Here is a 21,961-nt window from a genome sequence, read left to right as displayed (position 1 = left end):
ACAACTTGGGTCAACTTCGTTCGCAACTGACCTAGCACCCAATATTTATCTGGTCAGAAAAAGATTTAGGTGAAAACGCATAAACTGTGCATGGTAGTGCCTACATGGAAACTTTGACAGATATTTAGGAAGTGCGTTGAGGGAGTGGGCTTCAAGAAGGGCTTTCCCATAGCACTTGAAGCTTGACTTTTTTTGCTGCATGTTGATCCAGTCTTGAGCCCACAGCTTGCGTTTCACGCCAGTGGGGTTGGTTATTAATGTTTCCTCTGACGTTTCAAGGCCCTATAGAATTGCAATGCAGCTTTGCTGCCATTCTCGCAATGTACCCTCTGATCCTTCCAGTGGAGCAGCTTCCAGAGGTTTAAAGCCCAGTGGCGGCGTTTGTAATATGCATTTATGGAACAAGGCCAAGGACTTCCAAAGCACCATTGCGTACATGGAGGTTAATCCAAGCTCCATTCTTACTGGCTGGATTTGGGTGCCTCTCGGTAGATTTAAGACCTTCTTCCAGAATAGGACCTCCAGTACCGACCATACTGGTGCCGGAAGGGTGAAAAAGCGTAAGCACCATAGGTGATAATAGGCAGAACCTTCATACGATAGAATGACAGGAGTGGTCAGATTTAGTATTTGCAGTACTTTTTTAAGATGTACCGCACCTGAGCCGCTAGATTCTTAGCCTTGCTTCAGAGGATGGTCTCTCTTGGGGCGTCATTACCACTTATATTTAAGCACATTCCCAGGTAAGTCAAGAAGCTTGCTTTGGTTAACTTTTCACCATTCATGACCCAAGAATGGTTGATTCCTCCTCTGCCTCTCGCTGGTTCCATTATCAGCATTTGGGATTTCTTGGCATTGATCGTAAGTCCATTCCCATGAACGTATGCTTGCAGAGCGTCTAATTGCCTTTGTAGACCAATCGGGGTTTGATCTATCAAAACGAGATTGTCTGCATAGAGTAATCTATCAAGAGAATCTCCAGTTAGTTTTGTTTGAATGAGGTTTCCGGTGTAAAGATCTTTATGGCTTCCACTAGATCTTGATGCATTTCCAATCTTCATGCTTCTACCAACGTTTAGTGCGCTCGATTGTGTCGAAAGCCTGGGCCAGGTCTATGAATGCCAAATAGAATTTGGTGGCTTTCTTCTCAATTACCTGATTTTTTAAGTTGTTAAACAAAAAGACATTTAGTGCTGTGCCCACTCCTTTAACAAAGCCAGCTTGCCTTATGTCATAGTTCCTCAAGCGTGTGCTCCATTTAGCTAGACCTTGCAGGACACGTGATGCAGAGATCTTCCCTGCCACATCTAGCAATGCTATGGGCCTGTAATTTCCGGGGACTGACCTATCCCCCTTTTCGAAGATTGGCACTATGATTGAGGGTTTCCACAAGGTCGGTACTCTCCTTGACTTGATTTGATCGAAAAGGACCCACAAAAATGTTGCCCACTGCTCCGGGTCTTTCTTTAACATTACGTTTGACATCCCATCTGGCCCCTGGGCCCTTGAGTTGCTGGCTTTGTTGATGAAGCTCAGGGTGTCGTCTCTGGTGGTCTCAAAAGGTCCATCCACCACACCTTGGAGTCTGAAAGCCACACATTACCAGTTTGTTGATCTGGAATAATGAGGGGAAATGTTCTGCCAAAGCACTGGCCAAAACTGCATTAGTCAATAGGGCCTCCTGAGGAGCACTCAGACCATCGATCATCTGCCAGATTTCGCTCGCGTTTTTAGACGCAATATTCCTCAGCATGTTTTCAGAATCTTGCTGTAGCAATTCATAGTTCTGTGATCAGATCCAGTTCCGATAACTTTGTTTCCGTTTCTTGCTGGTCGTTGCTGCGTTGTTTGAATCCAGTTTTTTTAGGCACCTCAGATTTGAATTAAGTATCCTTTTCCTTCTTGCCCCTTCTTTATCATAAGTGTGCAATGATGTAAATGCTGGTCTTATGTCCCGCTTCCTGGATTCCACAAATTCCATCATCAACTTTGGATAGTCTAGGACTTGTTCAATTGGGACTTCCCTTTCCTGGTCCAACTGAGCTTTAAATCTGTTAATCAACAGTTCGATTCTCTCAGGGTACACGTTCTTTGCAGTGACCCTTAAAGGGCAGTGATGCTAAGTCATAGCTAGCATATGATTTACACGCCTCAGCCTTTCGAGGGCATGGGCCTGTCCAGAAATGCCGCGATTCCCCTCCAGCCCATTCTGCACCTGCCATCTAGGGATAACTGACAACGTTTGAGAAGATTAGGGTTGGGGGCACATCAGTGAGATTTCGTAAAAGCTTTCTCTCCTCCCGACCCTTCACATTTAGCATACCTCTTTAAAATGCAGTGAGTATAGATTCTGTGGGGTAACTAGATTGGGAGTGCGCTGAGACTCTAATTGTATGATTATGTTTGTTTGTCACCTGATCTAGGTTTTACTAGGATTGAAGGGGACAGCTGCGAGTGACGTGGAACTGAGAGGCTACCCCAGCCTCAAACTATTAGAGTATGAAGTTAGTAGTTTCTCAAATATGCGCTGTACATTGAGAGTATTAGTTCAGCCAGTATCAGTTTTCCAATATAGTTCACTTTCATTATATACAGTTCCAATAACCCAACATTCAGTAGTGTATACAATAGTGGACAGTAGTCCAAACAGGACACAAACAAATTGTACAAGAAGCCAAAAAAAGGTGCCAGTAGTCCAAACAGGTCATAAACAAATTATACAAGAAGCCAAAAAAGGTGCCAGTAGTCCAAACAGGACAAAAACAATTGTACAAGGTGCCTTGTATAATTTGTTTATGTCCAGTATTGACACTTGTCAAGAGTGCATTCAATTTCTGTTTGGCGGGAAACTGGGTAAACCTCGAGTGGCCGTTGTGCGCAGTCGTTGAATCCAGACGCCATCATAGCTTCAGCTAATGGGGAATATTAGGATGCGCGTAAACCTCAGGTCACTAAATAACAGTGTCTGGCTGATTTGCCATCCCCTACCCAAGGCGCAAGATACTTCTCGGCAACTGACTTGTCTAGCAGGCATCATCAGATGGGACATAACAAGGAATGTCAAAGACTGGACCTCTTACCCCCAAAGATGAAGAGCCCTCCGCCGGCAGTGGTGATCTTCCCCTTCAGGAGTGCGTTGCCCTCGGCGACTTTGGTGCACTGCAGCCCGAGCATCCCGCAGAGAGTGCCGAAGAAGCCCAGCAGGAGGGCCGTGATCATGAGGGCCCGGCATGCCTGAAGGTAGCCTGGAGGAGAGGAGGGTACACCAGACACACATTAACAACACAAATAGCCTTGGGTCCTACCATCTTGGGTCTACCAAGAGTCTGCAACCTTTGGCTCTCCAGATGTGTTTGACCACGAAGCTCTTGGTCCCTCAGTATTGACTATGCTGAGTAGGACTGATGAGAGTTGCTGTTCGAAACATCGGGAGAACTAAAGGTTGCCGATCCCTGGCTTATCTGGCACAAAACACATTTCACAGAGGCTAGTCGCGATCTACCAATCAACCATGGTAATATTAGGCACTGAAATAACAAAGTCAGTTATGTCTCGGGAGGATAGCTCAGCGGCAATGTGCTCCCTTGGAAGCAAGACGATGCGGAGCACCACAGGTTCGATCCCTGGGTCCGCACTTAGAAACCTCTGGGTATTAAGCGCGTTATAAATAACCAATCATATAATATTATGACATCCTGCCAGGGCTTACATAAATCAAACTGCCTTTTGACGAAGCAGCATATGAGCCATCGGGCGAGTACCAAAGGTTTGGCCTTTGTGTAGAGGTTGGTGGCAGGTAGGTGAGGCCAAATATGATATTGACAAGGTGCAGGAAGAGTGGTGCTTTTGCAGCCTAGTTAGAGGAAGAAAGCAGGCGCTTCAAAGCGCATCTGCCGTTGATCTCCAGGATCATCTTAGCACCCTATAGGACACTCGTAGCACACCCGGACAGAGCCAGGTTTAGGCGTGTGGAGCATGTAAGGACAGTGGGAGAGAGAACCAACCGTGGAGCTGAGTCAGACTCTAGCACAGTGGTCTTCAAACTTTTTTGGCCTGGGCCTCTCTCGTGCCAAATTTGGGCAGGCCGCCCCCCCCCCAAAAAAATGCAAATGGACAGTATGTACAAATGGCTATGAACTATTGCGCGACGTCACTGCACCCAATTCCCAGTATAGTGCCTGGGCTCCACCACCTGGTCCCATCACAGTCGCTGGGTTCCCTCATCCCACTCCTACCCAGTCCCTAGGCTTTCCCCACCCTGTTCCCAACACAGTCCGAGGGCCAGTGGGAGCTGGTGAATTTTTGAAGTGGAGGGGCATAAATATTTCTCACAAAGATGCCATAGCGACCGAGCGCAGCGAGGGAGCCTGAACCAATCAATGGGGGATTATGGGAGGTTTACCACCCGTGAATTTCTTTTAAATAATGGGCTAAAATGTTACATTTTAGAGCATACTTTAAAAATAAAATGGGTAATAAGCCAAACAGTTTGCAATTGGCACTGGGGGGGCCAAAGGGGAAAGCATGGTATTTTTGACCTGACATCCATGATAGATATCCAGTACTCTTCTAGTACTCCTTGATTCTTGGATCTGGTTGTTGCCTGCAGTTGTAGCACCATGATGCCTTTGGGCGAACGATGCACATTACAAGTATGCATCACATAACATAGCACGCTGCTCCCACCACTATCCCAGTGCTCCTGCCCATCCTGCTCCCACCACTATCCCAGTGCTCCTGCCCATCCTGCTCCCACCACTATCCCAGTGCTCCCGCCCATCCTGCTCCCAACACTATCCCAGTGCTCCCGCCCATCCTGCTCCCACCACTATCCCAGTGCTCCTGCCCATCCTGCTCCCACCACTATCCCAGTGCTCCTGCCCATCCTGCTCCCACCACTATCCCAGTGCTCCCGCCCATCCTGCTCCCACCACTATCCCAGTGCTCCCGCCCATCCTGCTCCCACCACTATCCCAGTGCTCCCGCCCATCCTGCTCCCACCACTATCCCAGTGCTCCCGCCCATCCTGCTCCCACCACTATCCCAGTGCTCCCGCCCATCCTGCTCCCACCACTATCCCAGTGCTCCCGCCCATCCTGCTCCCACCACTATCCCAGTGCTCCCGCCCATCCTGCTCCCACCACTATCCCAGTGCTCCCGCCCATCCTGCTCCCACCACTATCCCAGTGCTCCCGCCCATCCTGCTCCCACCACTATCCCAGTGCTCCCGCCCATCCTGCTCCCACCACTATCCCAGTGCTCCCGCCCATCCTGCTCCCAGCACTATCCCAGTGCTCCCGCCCATCCTGCTCCCACCACTATCCCAGTGCTCCCGGCCATCCTGCTCCCACCACTATCCCAGTGCTCCCGCCCATCCTGCTCCCACCACTATCCCAGTGCTCCCGCCCATCCTGCTCCCACTGCAGTCCCTGGGTTCCTCCCACCCCGTTCCCAACACACTCCGAGGGCCAGTGGGAGCTGGTGAATTTTTTAAGTGGAGGGGCATAAATATTTCCCACAAAAATGCCATAGCGACGGAGCACAGCGAGGGAGCCCGAACCAATCAATGAGGGTTTGTGGGGGGTTTTCTGCCCGTTTTTTTTTATAATGGATTAAAATGTTGCATATTAGAGCATACTTTTAAAAAAAATGGGTAAAAGGCCAAACAGTTTGAAATTGGTGCTGGGGGGCCAAGGGGCAAAGCATGGTTGAGTGGACACATATGATAGATAGCCAGTAAAAAAAATACCATCCCTGTCCCCTGGTCTCCACAGCGCCTCAGAGGGAGAACTGATTTTGGCAGTTGGGTAGGGGGATTGTGCAACAAAGGAATTTTTAAAATGCCTTTGTTGTACAATCCTCCTTCGTACAACCCTCCTTCCCCCCTCTTCCTCCCACTCGCCAAAATCAGCTCAACGGACCAAAATAAATACACCCACATTCACACAGCAATCGCTCTATAATTCACACGAGCACTCATCACCATACACAAGCATACACGCATCCATACACATATTTAAATAAAAAATAAATTAACATAAAGGTACCTTCTGCAGGGACCTGCGCGTGGGTGCTGAAATGTCCCGCTTCAGGTTGCTCTGTCTGTATGTGCGAGGAGCCGATGGAGCTCCCACTCGCACATAGAGACATGCAGTGCCCCAGCCGGCATTTCCTTTCACCTATGCAAGGATGGCGAAGCAAAAAGCCCCCAGCGTTGCATGGCTCACTGAACTGTCAAAGGGAAACATTGTTGCCCTTTGACAGTTCAGCCAAGCTCCTCAGCTCCTCCACAATAGGTGAGGGGGGCCACTGGCTGGGCGCCCCTCGCCCATTATGGATGAGCCGCTAGGCTCAGACTGGCCTATAGGGCAATAGGGTGATGCCCGTACCAAAAATGCAAAATGCATGTGTAGGCCGGTCAAAATGGGTCACTTTTTTGCCCAATGTGGGCCAGTTTGATGAGTAACTTCACTATGCAGCTAGTAGTTTTGACCATTGTTGCTGAATAAATATTCTTTAAATATCACAATTTGATTACATTTTAACAAAAAACACCCCTTTGGGTACTATTTAAACAGTCTGTCACTAAAGGAATGAATATCCATTTGCAACTGCGGGCCACTTTTTCATTGGTTCCGACCATGTGAGCCGATCCTGCCCATTTCCACCAATCTAAAAAAAAAATATATATATATTTCTTTTTACATTTCATGCTGGGCTCTCGCTATCTTCCCTCCTGTTCCCCCCGGATGGGGCCACGTCCCCCTGGGGAGCGTGCCCAACAGTTTGAAGACCTCTAGTACCAGTTGGGAGAACACAGGATGCATTGGTAGAAAATAAAAAAGTTAAAGCTCCTAGTACCTGTCTGCTTGGCGCTTTACCTTCCAGCTAGCCGGCGGAATAAATCATAACTACCCTCCATGTCATTTAGTCCATCACTAGATCCATTGTTCTGGTGTCTCTACCAACCACAGGGGCCAGAATGGGTAGAAACCTAAGCCGGGCTCTTCTTACTAAAACGTTGAAGCTTTTATTTGTTGAAACCAATTGCAGAAGCAGAAAAATACAAAGCTAATGTCTGTGCTAAGCCTGAACCCAGGGCCTTGCAGGTGGTCATTAGCTATAAAGTGCAGCAGACATGAAGAGACTCGGAGAATCCGACAAGTGATGGAGAGAGACGGGGTATGGAAGGCGCGTGAAGAAGAGAAAGGTGGAGCCATGAGCAAGAGAGAGGCAGAGGAAAGCAACTGAGGAAACGGCTGAGGAAAAGAGTACGGAGAAGCAAGTGCAGTGACAGAGGAGGAGTCATATATTTATCATACATGTGGTGGAGGATGGAGGTTTCAAAGAGTTGTTAACCGGTACTGTGTTCTCCGAGGAAGTTGAAGAGCTGGGTTTGGAAAGGACAATGTTTTTACAGACCAGGCTCACAGCTCTCCATCGTGAAGTGTTTTAACTGTTACCCAAAGGAAAAGGGGGCTCAGCACAATACAGTCTGGATACCACTGCTAGAGCTATCTGTACAGTGAATCTAGAAACCAGTTTTTTAATGCATGAGGGAGTGAACACGTGTTTTGGGTTCCGTGCTCAGGATTCAAGCCGGTAAATTGCTTGAATAAACTGACGTGCATGCGAGTGGTTGCTAGCTACAGCTGCTGGGACCACCCTTAGCGCCTTCAAAAAGCAGAATAGGAAAGGGCCAGTGGAGAGCAAAGAAGGGAAGCAAACATCACCCACAAATGCTCAATCAAAGGCCAAAACATAGCAGGTCCCGGGTGCATGCAGTGATAGACTTTACATGAGTGCACCCACAGGGACTGTCCGGTATCACCAAACACCCGCCCACACCCTCCTCTGTTTGTGGGCCAGCTGAGTGTCGCTCAGTTACGCTCAGTGGAGTAATTTTGCTGAAAATGTTGGGGGGGACAGGGCTGGGGTGGAGGGAGGGCGGATGGTGGCTCTTAGGTATCGTTTCGGCCAAATTGTTTGAAAAAATGTGGTCGAATGGTAGATTTGACTGAATTCGCTCACCACCATCTGATGCTGCAGGGTACAAGAGAGGCGATGGAAGGGGAAAAGGTAAGTAGGGGGATTTAGGGGTATACTGGCGGTTTGGGGGGACATGGGTTTGGTTTTTTGTACTGAGGTAAAAACATATTTGCATTGAAAATTACTATGGTCAATTCCGCCATGATTTTGTATCTCGGTCAAACAACCTAAATCCCTGAGGGATAACACTAGACTACCACACCACAAGAGTCTATTGCTGACGCTCTGTTATAACTTTCATAAGACTGGTGGCATATTTTTTTTTAATTCAATTCGGCCCCCACACATCTTCAGCCGGCATCCCTGTGACACAACATAACATTCACAAACTTTATTCCAATAGAATATACAAAATGCATTATTTATCATTCATTCAGACACAAACCTCAACACACGTATGCTTGCATACACGCACTCACACATAAATGCACCCAGCACCTCCATTGACATAGACTGTGTGCACACAACATATATATGTACATATACAATAACGCTTGGAAACAGTGGTGCAACGTCCATTGAGCAGACCAGACTTTATCACCCCCTGATCCCTGAAATGTTGGGGTAAGGTGACTCGATCTAGCTGAACTATAAAGCCATGGCCACAAGGAACAGATCCACTGCAATGTCAGCAATTCCCTTGATGTTTCCTTTCATTCAAAGGCAGAAGCCATCGGTTAATGCAGTGCAGTGGGTGACCAAGTATACTTGGTATCAATTTTTAAATGCCATAAATCTCCAAACTTGGGTTCTGCACGGCACCTTATATGTCTACGTGCTGATAGATTTGTTCTACAAGATTCTACCGATTAAAATGAAGGTATGCTTTCCTGTGTTCAAATGGCTCCAAGCAGTGGAGTACCGAGCGGGAGAGGCAAGCTGCCCCCTGTGGCTCTTTTAAGAGCAAGGCCGGGACATTTGTCATTGGGACACCTCTCCCATTCGGCACCTCAAAGAGAGCGCCCAACGGCAAAGGTGTCACGCTGGCAGGACAATGTGTGCTGAGCAATTCCTGCTCAGCACGGTCATTGTCCTGCCAGCAGGACACCTTACCCGTTCCGAATCGTAGAGGTGTCCCGCTGCCAGGACAATGTCCCAAGGAGCTCCGGGCAGCAGAGGGTCCTTTCGTTGCTCTGTATCAACACAGCATTGCAATGTGAGCCATTAGGCACTGATGGGAAGGAGGGGGGTACGATTAGCAGGGACTTTTGTCCCTTCAGAAATGTGAATGGGAGGGAGTGATCGGAAGTGAGAAGGGTGCACAATGTTGCCTGCTTTATGAAATAATGACTATTGCTTTAAAACCCAAAGGGGATTTGTTAGGCTCAGATTAATCTACATGATGCTATTGTGACTTTGCATGCAGAATGGGGAGAATAAAATTAAAGCCATACTTCCATTGCTCAACATATTTCTATAACAATGTATATAGTGTATGGTTAGTTTACTATGAAAGGCTAGTTTATTATGTAATGTGTTTTGCTTCCAAGGCATTGCTATAAATAATTATTGAAGCGCATGAAATGTACATAAATAAATATCTATATCAACTAAACCTGGAAAGATGTGCGTGGCCGCTTAAATTGTCCACATCCCAGTTTCACCATTTTACCATGTGTGTGATGCTGAGCAAATCATTGAATCGCATTGTGCCTTATCTGCAGCTCTGCAAGTGACTCAGATTATGTTAATGTCTCATGGTATTATAATGGAAAAGCCCAATGACTATAGAGTTGCTCCACATATAACTATAGTGCAATTTAGGTATTTTATACCACAACGTTATTTGTCACTTGGCTTATTTATGACAACTTATTCTGAAGTCACTCCATGGTGCCTCCAAGTATCAAGGACTGATGATGCCCCTTGCAATGTCCTTTTCTGTGAAGTCACTCCTGTTGGTGCAGTCCATATAATGATTAGGAAGGTTGCATGTATTTTGCCTCAGAGGGCTTGGACAGAGCTCTAATAGATGACTTTCCTGCATCTGGAATGAACCTGCAGTTTTTTTTTGTTTTGTGTTAAAATGCCATCTTCCACTATGGTTACCAAAAAAGTAGATTGGGGCAGGGGTGGGTGGTTTGGGGGTACCAAAGAGACCATGTGGATTTCCACATACTGCATTTCGTTGCCCACCCCCAATCCCCTACACACACACTCTTACAATGCTGGACACTCCCCTGCTTAGTTTGGTAAGTGAAGCAGTTTTTGGTGGCCTGTAACCTGAACCATGACATCCATTTACTCATTTGCACCAAACTGTCCTGAAAAAGTGTCTGCAAAACTCGAAATACTTTTTGCCAGTTTGGTGAAGATTATTTTTGGCGGCAGGGGCAAAGTTATACAGGGCTACTAAAAGTGTGCTTTTAACACAAAATCCCATACAGTTCCTTCTGTGCACCTAGAGCAAGCTTCATTTCGCAGAATTTGCAAAGTACAACAGTTTTGGGTCACAGGTTTTCTCAGCTGGACTCTTTCCACTCTACTTGGGGAAGGCGCACCTTCCGCCAACTTCATTTTGAAATTAGGATGATGGTGCTTTAGTAGCATCTGAAAAGGGGCAAGACTACTTTTAGAGGCGTTGCAGAGCTGTGGCTTGCCACAGAGAATGCACCATTTGTTATTGTTAGTGTGTTTTCATACCTGGGGCCTTAATGTGTACTGTGAGCTCTGGTCACATTGTCCAAATGTGACATGCGCCCTCACTAGGGTCAGCCAGCAACCCAGCCCCCCAACAAACATACACAAACACAATTAAAAGTACCTCTGCTCTGCTCTCAAATGCCACCCGGCCCACATCTCATGTTACACCGACCTAACCTCTTCGCACTCACGCACCTCTAGACAGAAACCAGCCAGCTGAATAAGCTTCCTAGTTCCTATCTGTGTGTCGCACAAACACAAAGCTGGAAAGCGATTCTCTGAGCAGCAGCCCATGGAAATGCTGCTGCTGGCGTGGCAGCACAGGGGCCAGGCCCTGCAACACCCAGTTCAGCACCCTGGCTGCTAACTTTGAGTCAGGCCAGCCAGGGTGAGGGACTGAGCCACGCAGGGCATCCCAGCCCTGAATGTGTTGCAGCGCGGCTGCCAGTCATCTCAGCATCATGTAATGAGTCAGTGCAAGCCTTGCTTGGCACCCCAGCCAGGCTTGCACTGTCCAATTACATAATTGATGATTGCGGCACCCCTGTCCTCCCTCCAAAAGATGGGGGGACAAAAAGGCATGCCACAGAAGTTGGGGGGTACAAAACCCTCTGTCCCCCCCTATAATCACACCCATGGTTATGCTTAGGTAACCGCCCGGGCTGCCTGTGGCGTTTGGGGGTTGGTCGCCTCTTATGCAGCAGCATCTTAACGCGGGGGCTTTGTTGCCCTGTCAAATATCTGCATCAATCCCACCCTTTTTCCAGCCTGCCTCCTTTTGCTGCACATGCATATTTTGTGTTGAAAGGTTAGTGTGGAGGCGGGTGGGACATAGTTCACATTACTGGGACACTGTGCCTCACACCACAGAGCAGTGTATAATGGGTGGGACTATTTATTGTCAAATGTGGATTCTTGGGGGGTAGTGGTGGGAAGTGGTGATAAGCAGAGGTGTTACTAGGTCTGGAAAGGACCCGGGGCTAAGCTGATGTCGGAACTGTTGGGACTGGGGGCTAGCTAGCCTTTTGGCTGTAGCTCCTGAGATTCTATCCGGGGCTACAACCAAAAGATCAGGGGCTATAGACCCCTTAGCCCCCCCCCTAGCAACGCCCCTGGTGATAAGTGCCCTGTGCATCTTAGGCTCACGTTTCCCAATGGCATAAAGCGATGGCAGAGGGGGACCGCGTCTGTATAGCCAACGCGCGGTTGAGAGGACAACTTAAAACTGTTACATCATGTGATCACCCAGAGCCCCTTCACGGATCAAAAGAAGCACCTTGATATTTTCATGATGAAACAAAGCACTGCGTTTATTCCTGCTTGGGATGGACAGGGTCAGTCCGTAAAACTCGACTCGGAACCGACGTTATTTTAGACAGTTCACTCAACTGTATAAGAAAATGTCGGTTTGGTTCAAATTCCTAACGTAGGCCTATATAACGTAGGCATAGTAGCCACCTTAGGTGCACATGGCATGGGGCCCGGGCCGACCGCTAGTAAATTCTTCAGGGGGGGGGAGATACGGGTAGGTGACGGCCGGGGGTCACGCAAGCAGGTGGCGGCATCGTGGCAGCTCGACTTACACGCGCAGACTGTGCAGCCACAGGCAGTCAGCAGCAGGCCAGGAGGCAGCGGTGTTCCTGTCACGGTGTGTTTTTTAACACGACCATTGCTGCTGCCTCCTGGCCTGCAACAACCTGTGCCACTGTCTTCCTTTTCCCAGGAAAATAATGTTCAGGGCTAGCCTTTGCTTGTAGCCCTGTGATTTTCATCCGGGGCTATAGCCCTCCACTAGCGACGCCCCTGACTCCTGTCGCACATGCTCAGTGTGGTGAGGGCCTGGCGGTGGTGGGAGAGTGGCACTGGGAGCAGGTTGCCCCCCGTTTCATTGTTGTTTCCAGGCTGTGCTCAAAGTTTGGATGGTCCCCAGCTGTACTTTCAGGGACCAAAGCACACGCACAGGTATGTGGCAGTGCTCCAGTCTGTGTGCTCCTCTCGCCCCCTTCCCCCCAACATCTCTGCTAGAATGGATTCTGCCGCGGCTACAAGGCTGCGACTCCTGAACCAGATCCACACTTTGAGGAGAAGACAGTATTGCATGTGTTTATCTGTGCAATTGTCAACCGCAGCCCTCGATATTTTGAAGCTGGTGTAAGGGCTTCAAAGGCAGGCCCCAAAAATGAGGCCTTTTTTTTTGTGAACCTCGGTGAGCGTTGGCGTCCACATGAAAGCGACGAGCCCCGAAAAGACAAGCTAACAGTCCCCGAAATGGAAAAAACAGGCAAGCGAAAAAGATCAAGGAGGCAGATGGACAGATGTCCATCAACCGCCCTCTAACTCCGAGCACTTCACATGGACCGCAGCCATACAGAATCTTGGTGGAGAGAATTGAGTGCAGGAAAAATGATGCAGCTTCGAACAGATACACCATACTACAGTTATTTCAATCAATACCTGTCTTGAGAGCTTAAAAAATCGCGAATCGATCGTGTCGAGATAATCGCTGACATGAATGGAAAATGTGTACTGCTACATATTGGGGACAAGAAAGATGTTCAAGCAGTGATGATGTGTGAGAGACAGTTGTTGGATGCAGGATATCAAGTATATGATGCAAACAACAACGCGAAAGCAAATACATACATCGAATCACAATTGACGGAAGACCGACCAGCAGACCAAGCGATGGCAACTGCTATCGCAGAGGAAGCAGCCCCGCAAGCCTCGACTTCAACCGAGGAAATAAGACAAAAGAAAATTAAAATAACTGTAGAGAACTCACTATACAGAAAAACAAATCCAGCTATGCAAGAAAAAGTCCAAAAAACGTGAGATGAAACAAACAGCTGGGCATGGATAGCAAAATCGCTAAGCGCTTCACCAAAGAGTTAATGCCAAGATCAACCAAATAATGTTGTGCTAGCTACTTGGAACACGAGGGGGTACTCGCATCTTCTCATGTCCCTCCCTGAGATCTTAGCGATGGCCGACATAATATGTTTGCAGGAAACATGGTTAGCCACAACACCATGTATGAGGTTTTGAGGTAGTACTAAGCCCAGCTATAAGCAAAAAAAAAAGGTCGCCCAATGTCAGGCCAATTAATTCTAGTCAAAAGAAACTGTGGATTAGGAATCAAGTAATCTCAAATTGTCTCACCGTATCCCCAGATGGCATGCCTCGAACCATCAGAACCATCGACAAACACTCAAGAAGCTCTTCACGTGCTAAATGTTTACTGGAATACATCTCAGGCAACCCACCAAAAATTTGAGGATGATCTCCTAGACGTGATCGATAAGATCTTAATAGGAGAGTCAAATGCTCAGATTACATTATGTGGGAACTTGAATATGAAGCTGTTAGAAGTGGAGCAATTGAAAGCAGTGGTAAATCATAAGGCGAGGTCGAAAAGTGAAAGATGGGTGGAGGAAATGAAGAACAGGAATCTAACAATGCTGAACGGATCGATAATGGGAGACATTCCACCGAAGCCGACTTGGGAAAGAGGCGCCCAAAAATCTATAATAGATCACATTTTTGCATCTGAAGTGATGGCAAAAGAAATTATATTCTCCAAAGTCACAAAGACTAAGCAAAGGGACCACAATGTAGTATTCATGGAGTGGCAGAAGAAAAAATTCCAACAACGCAAACAATGGAACCAACAAATTGCGGTTGAACCAGGGCACAACAGATTGTGATTAAGAAATAATGACACTACAACAGTAACAGAAATTATGAGACCAGAATATGAGAAAAACCAAATAGATTCGATAGAATACCATCTGCTGTTTGAAATCGACAAAACAAAAAAGAAGAATACTCAAAACAAACCTAACTACCGAAAGCACAAGTACGATCCTCAAGTTGCATTAAAAAAAAGAGAACTCAGGCAGGACATAAGAAGAATGTATGCATCAAAAGAATCTAACTGTAAGTGTGCGATAAGGAAAGTGAAAAACAGATACAACAACTGGTGTAAAGCGTATAGAGCGACGCTCAAACAGAGAGACGCAGAGATAATGCTGACTGCGTTAAATCAAAGAAACTCAAGAGGCTTCTGGACAATAATAAATGAATCAACAAATCCAGAAAATGCAGTTTTAATGAACATGGTAAATGAAAAAGAGTGGGAGAGACACTATACTCAACTATTCAAAAAAGTCAGAAAATCAACCAGCCCATAGTTACAAACAAGTCATCCGTGGGAGCTCAGCATTGATCGAGATGATATTCAATCATGCATCCAAAAAAGTAGCTCCTCTAGAGCGGCCGGACCAGACGGCCTTTCGTAAGCCGACTTAAAAACCAATATCGAGGAATGGATAGAATTCTGTGATATCCTATTTCACAATATAATCAAAGAAGGTCGAATTCCATCAACTTGGAAATCTGGTATTGTAGTACCGATATTTAAGAAGGGTATTTCCACTGATCCGGCTAACTATCGGCCCATAGCCCTTATGGATGTGCTGGGGAAAGTCTTTGCAAGCTTGATGCTTGCTCAATTAACGAAATGGATTAGACAACAGAAGATCTTTGATGAGCGACAATCCGGCTTTATAAAATGAGTAGGCTGCAGCCTAAACCTCTTGATATTGAACCCGTTGAAAATAGATGCCATCAGAACAGGTCAAACAGTTTACCTAGCGTTCATCGATATGGCAAATACATTCGATAGTGTAGATCGTGAAACGCTATGGACAAAACTTAAGGAAAGAGGTTGTGCTGCTAGCCTAACTCAAGCAATCAAAGAGTTGTACTCAGACACCTACATAAAAGTTTGACATGGCTAATTCAGGAAACTTAACAAAACCTATACCTACAGAAAGGGGGTGAAGCAAGGTTGCCCCCTTGGAGCCACTTTTTTCAACTTCTATATATCAGAAGTTGGTTCAGATTTGGAGAGCGTTGTATCATTTCCTCCATTGATGAATGGCATTCATATAAACCATATTCTATACGCAGATGATATGGTAATCCTAGATCTCACCCCCATTGGCCTCCAAAGAAAATTGACTGCACTAAAAACCTATACTGAAGAACTAGGGTTGGAGAACAATGTGGCAAAATGTGAAATTTTAGTGCTTGAAAATAAATGAGGCAGACCACCAGGTAAAAATACGTCAAGGTGGGCCCTTGGAACAAAGAACCTGAATAAAGTTCCCTACACGCGATATCTAGGAACAGTGGTTAACTCCAGTATAAATGATGAACCAATGAAGAAAAAACTTCTAAGCAACTGTAAACATTTAACATCACAAGGAATGATTCTTCAAAAAACAAAAATAAATTTGGAAAATTCTCTTACGTTCCAATAAAAACATTTTTAACAAAGTAAGGTGACTCCTATACAAACACATGGAGCTGAGAATATGTTTGGGTGTGACGCAAAGATCTGGGCAAGATGTGAGGGTTCCTTTTGGAAGCGAATCCTACAAGTCCCTCAAAGTTGTCCAACTGCATGCATATTATATGAAGTGGGGGTCTCTACATTAAATGCTAGAGTGATTTGAAACAAGCTAGCATTATTTAGAAAGACCAACAAAGAAGCAAAGCTACCACCCTTTGATATGCTACTAATCGAGCAGAAATCACGAAGGAGAACAGCATTGTCGGAATGGATGCAACAATGCAAAGACATCCTAAAGCAGTTGGACGCAGATGAAACAACACTGTGGAATAACCCAAACATGGTAAAGAAAATGTTGCTGGTACTCGATTGGATTAAAACTGGAGACCAGAGATCAAACCACCAATGCATGAAAAATTCACCATTCGAGGCCAGGAGACGCAATACTCTTCCTAATTATATGATCATCGCACCATGGAAAATCCCTGAGAAAACTCTTCCTGAAATTTCGTCTAAATATTTTGGAAACAAAAGAAATTCTAAGGCACAGACGATTGATTCAGCCTGGAAATACAAACTGCAGATTCTGTTTAACCGAGGAGGAAAACTTAAAAGATCTAGTCCTTTTCTGTAACAATCTAAGGGACCACCGTGAGAAATTCCTAAGGAAAGAGCGGGAAAAATATCTGACTTACAATACGGATGATTGGCAGAGGCAAATGCATAATAGCGAGTGCAAATCACTCTCGCTAGCATTAATGAGGTTCCTGGATGAGCTACAAAAGATGATGGCGTTGACGCCAGCTGTCGAGGAATGAAAGAAATCTTTTCCTTTTTGAAACAACAGAGAACTGATACCGAGAGTTCTGGTCCTTGTGTTATTCACTTTTTTCTCCTTCTTTTCTTTTTTTTTCTTTCTCTCTTCTTCTCTTTTGTGAAGTGTATTGCTAAATTTATTTTAGTTTAAGGATAAGATGTTATTGTGATTAGTTGTGTTAGAGTTTTTAGATTTCAAAAGTTTGTATAAACTGTGAAATAAAACAAAAAAAAGAAAGTTCCTGTTCTGATTTATACTGTGCCGGGCACAGGCATTTGGAGTGCTGTAAAATATCCGGGGTTGGCAGATTACTGCACGGCCGATTTGATCGAAGGAGAATTGGTTGCAATTCTTTGGTTGAATTTTGACCCATATATATACGGGGCTGAGGGGTGTTTAGGGAAAACATTATTTTTAGGGCAGCAAAGGGGAGCTGCGGAGAGTTTCCCCCGCATATATATGCAGCAAAATCGATTTGTCAAGAAAAACAGTTCGACCAAATAGATTCAATGCAATCATATCACAGGCATCATGAGAGTGTCTAGCAATGATAAGAAACACTATTTGAAGTCTTTGGCATGCCCACCTCCATTCGGGTCATCATTATATATCAGCACGCAGTAAGTTTGGCAACCTGATAGATTAAGATGAGCAGCCATTTCTGGCTCTCATTTGTGATGGAGTAGAATTTGCCCTACACTCCTGACTATGCCATCTCTGGCCGTTTTGTACAGACTAAAATAATGTCTGTATGGGCTCCCAGCTCTCATTATAAATGGGGGGGGGTTTGGTATTCTCTCATGGCCCATACCCATGCTGTGCCATCTGTCCTGATTAGGCAGAGTTCTCCTTACACTCCTCATCATACCTTGAGTTGTGGTCCCATCCCCACCTCTCATTATTGATGGGGTGTCGGGTTAGACTCAAATCATAAACTAATGTCTAGCATTGGGTTTATATGGCAAGCTCTTATTGTGGATGGGGTGGGACTTCATGCTTCAATCATCATCATGTCTATCCAATGCCCAATGGCTTCCATTGCAGTTCTCATTACTGATGGGGTGGGACTTCATGCTTCAATCATCATCATGTCTATCCAATGCCCAATGGCTTCCATTGCAGTTCTCATTATCCAATGCCCAATGGCTTCCATCGCAGTTCTCATTATGGATGGGCTGGGACGTCATGTTTCATTCATCATCATGTCTATCCAATGCCCAATGGCTTCCATCCCAGTTCTCAATATTGACGGGGTGGGACTTTATGCTTCATTCATCATCATGTCTATCCAATGCCCAATGGCTTCCATCGCAGTTCTCATTATTGATGGGGTGGGACTTCATGCTTCAACCATCATCATGTCTATCCAATGCCCAATGGCTTCCATCGCAGTTCTCATTATTGATGGGGTGGGACGTCATGTTTCATTCATCATCATGTCTATCCAATGCCCAATGGCTTCCATCGCAGTTCTCATTATTGATGGGGTGGGACGTCATGTTTCATTCATCATCATGTCTATCCAATGCCAAATGGCTTCCATCGCAGTTCTCTTTATTGACGGGGTGGGACTTCATGCTTCAATCATCATCATGTCTATCCAATGCCCAATGGCTTCCATCACAGTTCTTATTATTGACGGGGTGGGACTTTATGCTTCATTCATCATCATGTCTATCCAATGCCCAATGGCTTCCATCGCAGTTCTCATTATTGACGGGGTGGGACTTCATGCTTCATTCATCATCATGTCTGTCCAATGCCCAAAGGCTTCCATCCCGGTTCTCATTACTGATGGGGTGGGATTTCATGCTTCATTCATCATCATGTCTATCCAATGCCCAATTGCTTCCATCGCGGTTCTCATTATTGACGGGGTGGGACTTCATGCTTCAATCATCATCATGTCTATCCAATGCCCAATGGCTTCCATCGCGGTTCTCATTATTGATGGGGTGGGACTTCATGCTTCATTCATCATCATGTCTTGCTTTAAACCTCATGCCCCGCTTTCATTATTGATTTGGTGGTACATCATACTTCCTTCATCAATATTTCTAGCTTTGGGGGTCAATCCCCAGCTCTCATAATGGATGGGGTGGGACGTACTGCTTCAATCATTGGCATGTCTCGTGTTGGGTTTCTATCCCCAGCCTCCATTATTGATGGGGTGGGACATCACACTTCAATCATTGTCATGAGTAGCATTGGGCTCCAATCCCCAGCTCTCATTGTGGATGTGCTGGGACGTCATACTCCAGCCGTCACATGTCTAGCTTTGAGCTCCTATCCTCAGCTCTCATTGTGGATGTGCTGGGACGTCATACTTCAGCCATAGCATGTCTAGCCTTGTGTTCATATCCCCAGCTCACATTGTGAATGTGCTGGGACGTCATACTTCCGCCGTCGCATGTCTAGCCTTGAGCTCCTATCCTCAGCTCTCAATGTGGATGTGCTGCGACGTCATACTTCCGCTGTCGCATATCTAGCCTAGAGAACCTATCCTCAGCTCTCATTATGGATGTGGTGGGAGGTCATACTTTAGCCGTCACATGTCTAGCCTTGAGCTCCTATCCTCAGCTCTCATTGTGGATGTGCTGGGACATCATACTTCAGCTGTCGCATGTCTAACCTTGAGCTCCTATCCTCACCTCTCATTGTGGATGTGCTGGGACGTCATACTCCAGCCGACGCATGTCTAGCCTTGAGCTCCTATCCTCACCTCTCATTGTGGATGTGCTGGGATGTCATACTTCAGCCATCGCATGTCTAGCCTTGAGCTCCTATCCTCAGCTCTCAATCTGGATGTGCTGCGACGTCATACTTACGCCGTTGCATGTCTAGCCTTGAGCTCCTATCCTTAGCTCTCATTGTGGATGTGCTGGGACGTCATACTTCCGCCGTCGCATGTCTAGCCTTGAGCTCCTATCCTCAGCTCTCAATCTGGATGTGCTGCGACGTCATACTTACGCCGTTGCATGTCTAGCCTTGAGCTCCTATCCTTAGCTCTCATTGTGGATGTGCTGGGACGTCATACTCCAGCCGTCACATGTCTAGCCTTGTGTTCATATCCCCAGCTCACATTGTGGAAGTGCTGGGACGTCATACTTCCGCCGTCGCATGTCTAGCCTTGAGCTCCTATCCTCAGCTCTCAATCTGGAAATGCTGCAACATCATACTTCCGCCGTTGCATGTCTAGCCTTGAGCTCCTAACCTCAGCTCTCATTGTGGATGTGCTGGGACGTCATACTTCCGCCGTTGCATGTCTAGCCTTGAGCTCCTATCCTCAGCTCTCAATCTGGATGTGCTGCGACGTCATACTTACGCCGTTGCATGTCTAGCCTTGAGCTCCTATCCTTAGCTCTCATTGTGGATGTGCTGGGACGTCATACTCCAGCCGTCACATGTCTAGCCTTGTGTTCATATCCCCAGCTCACATTGTGGAAGTGCTGGGACGTCATACTTCCGCCGTCGCATGTCTAGCCTTGAGCTCCTATCCTCAGCTCTCAATCTGGAAATGCTGCAACATCATACTTCCGCCGTTGCATGTCTAGCCTTGAGCTCCTATCCTCAGCTCTCATTGTGAATGTGCTGGGACGTCATACTTTCGCCGTCACATGTCTAGCTTTGAGCTCCTATCCTCAGCTCTCATTGTGGATGTGCTGGGACGTCATACTTCAGCCATAGCATGTCTAGCCTTGAGCTCCTATCCTCAGCTCTCAATGTGAATGTGCTGGGACGTCATACTTCCGCCTTCGCATGTCTAGCCTTGAGCTCCTATCTTGAGCTCTCCTTGTAGATGGGGTGGAGTCCCATATCTAGATCTAGAGTCCAGCTCTATCCTCTGGCTCTCGCTCCTGATTGGATGGGGTTCATCGCTTTGTCTCAGGTCGGGTTCCCATCTCTGGCTCTTATTCTCTCCCTGGCATGTTTTGGGTTGGGCACATAGCCAACTCACAGTTTAGTATTAAATAGCCCAGGGCCATTTAACACCTGAATGAGTAGCTAACACGATTACTTGCCTAATCTGACATCAAAGGCACCGCTGCAGTGAGTGCTCACTTCTAAGTCACCCACAGTTACTGTTTGTGTTTGAAGTGACTGCACAGACCTTTCTTTCCTTTTACTAGGAAGGTTATTTATATTTCAACTTGAAGGATTATCTTAAAGAAAAACAAATTGAAATCTATCAGTAGATTGGTGTAATGCCCAATTTTGAACACACCTGCACATCCTGTATTACATGTCATAGGAGCATAATGCAGTGGAAAAGGCTTCCTCTCATTCACACTTAAGCCTTCTCCTTATGCGCTTACCCATGAGTCGCGTGCTGGACCCGCCTGCACAGCAACTCCAGAGGCGCCACCGGAACAAGTGGCATAACCCTTGTGCATGAAAATGGCAGTGGCGCGCGGTTAACATCACAATAACACAGTTCTCCATAGTGACCAGGGAGACAGGTATGTTGCTGAAAGTAGCTCATTTTGTGTCAGAGCTTGTACTACATAGGAGGAGGGCACTGCACTGGCCATGCAGTTGGGCAGTTATGCAAACTATGCAGCAGGGCGTGTGCCAGAGGGGGTCCCGTGCACATTCCTGATGCACAGTCAGAGGAGTTTAGGAATGCTCTTCAGCTGCAGCGCCCTTCATCTATGCTGGATTTCCCTCTTTCAAGCAGAGTTCAGGCTTTGACGAATTGAGGGAATTCCTCCCTTCTCCCCAAGCGAGAGCCACCCCCCATGAGCCCAGGGAGGTGAGCCCACCTCACAATACCCTCCTTAGGGTTAGAGGCAGGTGGGACCTCACCGGGAGAGAGACTCCTTTAGGGGATAGGGGCTCCCATTCCCACGAGGAACTCCCTAAAGCTGGACAGATTGTAGCTTACATGGGATGCTCCAAAGGACCAAAAGATTTAAAATATAAAAACTGGGACGAAGAAACAGAACACAGATGCTTTTATCTTATGGGAAACAATTATATCTCTTTAAATAAAATGTACCAAGCTACTGGGACGGGTAGGTTGATTACTAAATCCTCTGTGAGAAGGCAACGAGAAGAGAGAGACAAGGATTTATGTAGGCTTGGGGAAGTCCCAC

The 21,961-nt window shown here is 46.6% G+C and overlaps 1 protein-coding gene across 1 annotated transcript in view; it reads right to left on the bottom strand.

Annotated features, from left to right (window-relative positions):
• CLDN15 (claudin 15) overlaps positions 1-21,961 on the bottom strand; it is a 190,582-nt gene that overhangs the window by 41,752 nt on the left and 126,869 nt on the right. Inside the window, exon 2 of the mRNA XM_069643268.1 lies at positions 3,081-3,245. Within this exon, the coding sequence (XP_069499369.1) occupies positions 3,081-3,245 (165 nt within the window). The remainder of the gene's footprint in view (positions 1-3,080; positions 3,246-21,961) is intronic.

This window comes from Ambystoma mexicanum, chromosome 1p (assembly GCF_040938575.1).
Source record: "Ambystoma mexicanum isolate Mex_15411 chromosome 1p, UKY_AmexF1_1, whole genome shotgun sequence".
NCBI classification, from domain to species: Eukaryota; Metazoa; Chordata; class Amphibia; order Caudata; family Ambystomatidae; genus Ambystoma; species Ambystoma mexicanum.
The sequence above is the reverse complement of the archived record's forward strand: the minus strand, read 5'-3'. Positions and strand labels throughout refer to the sequence as shown.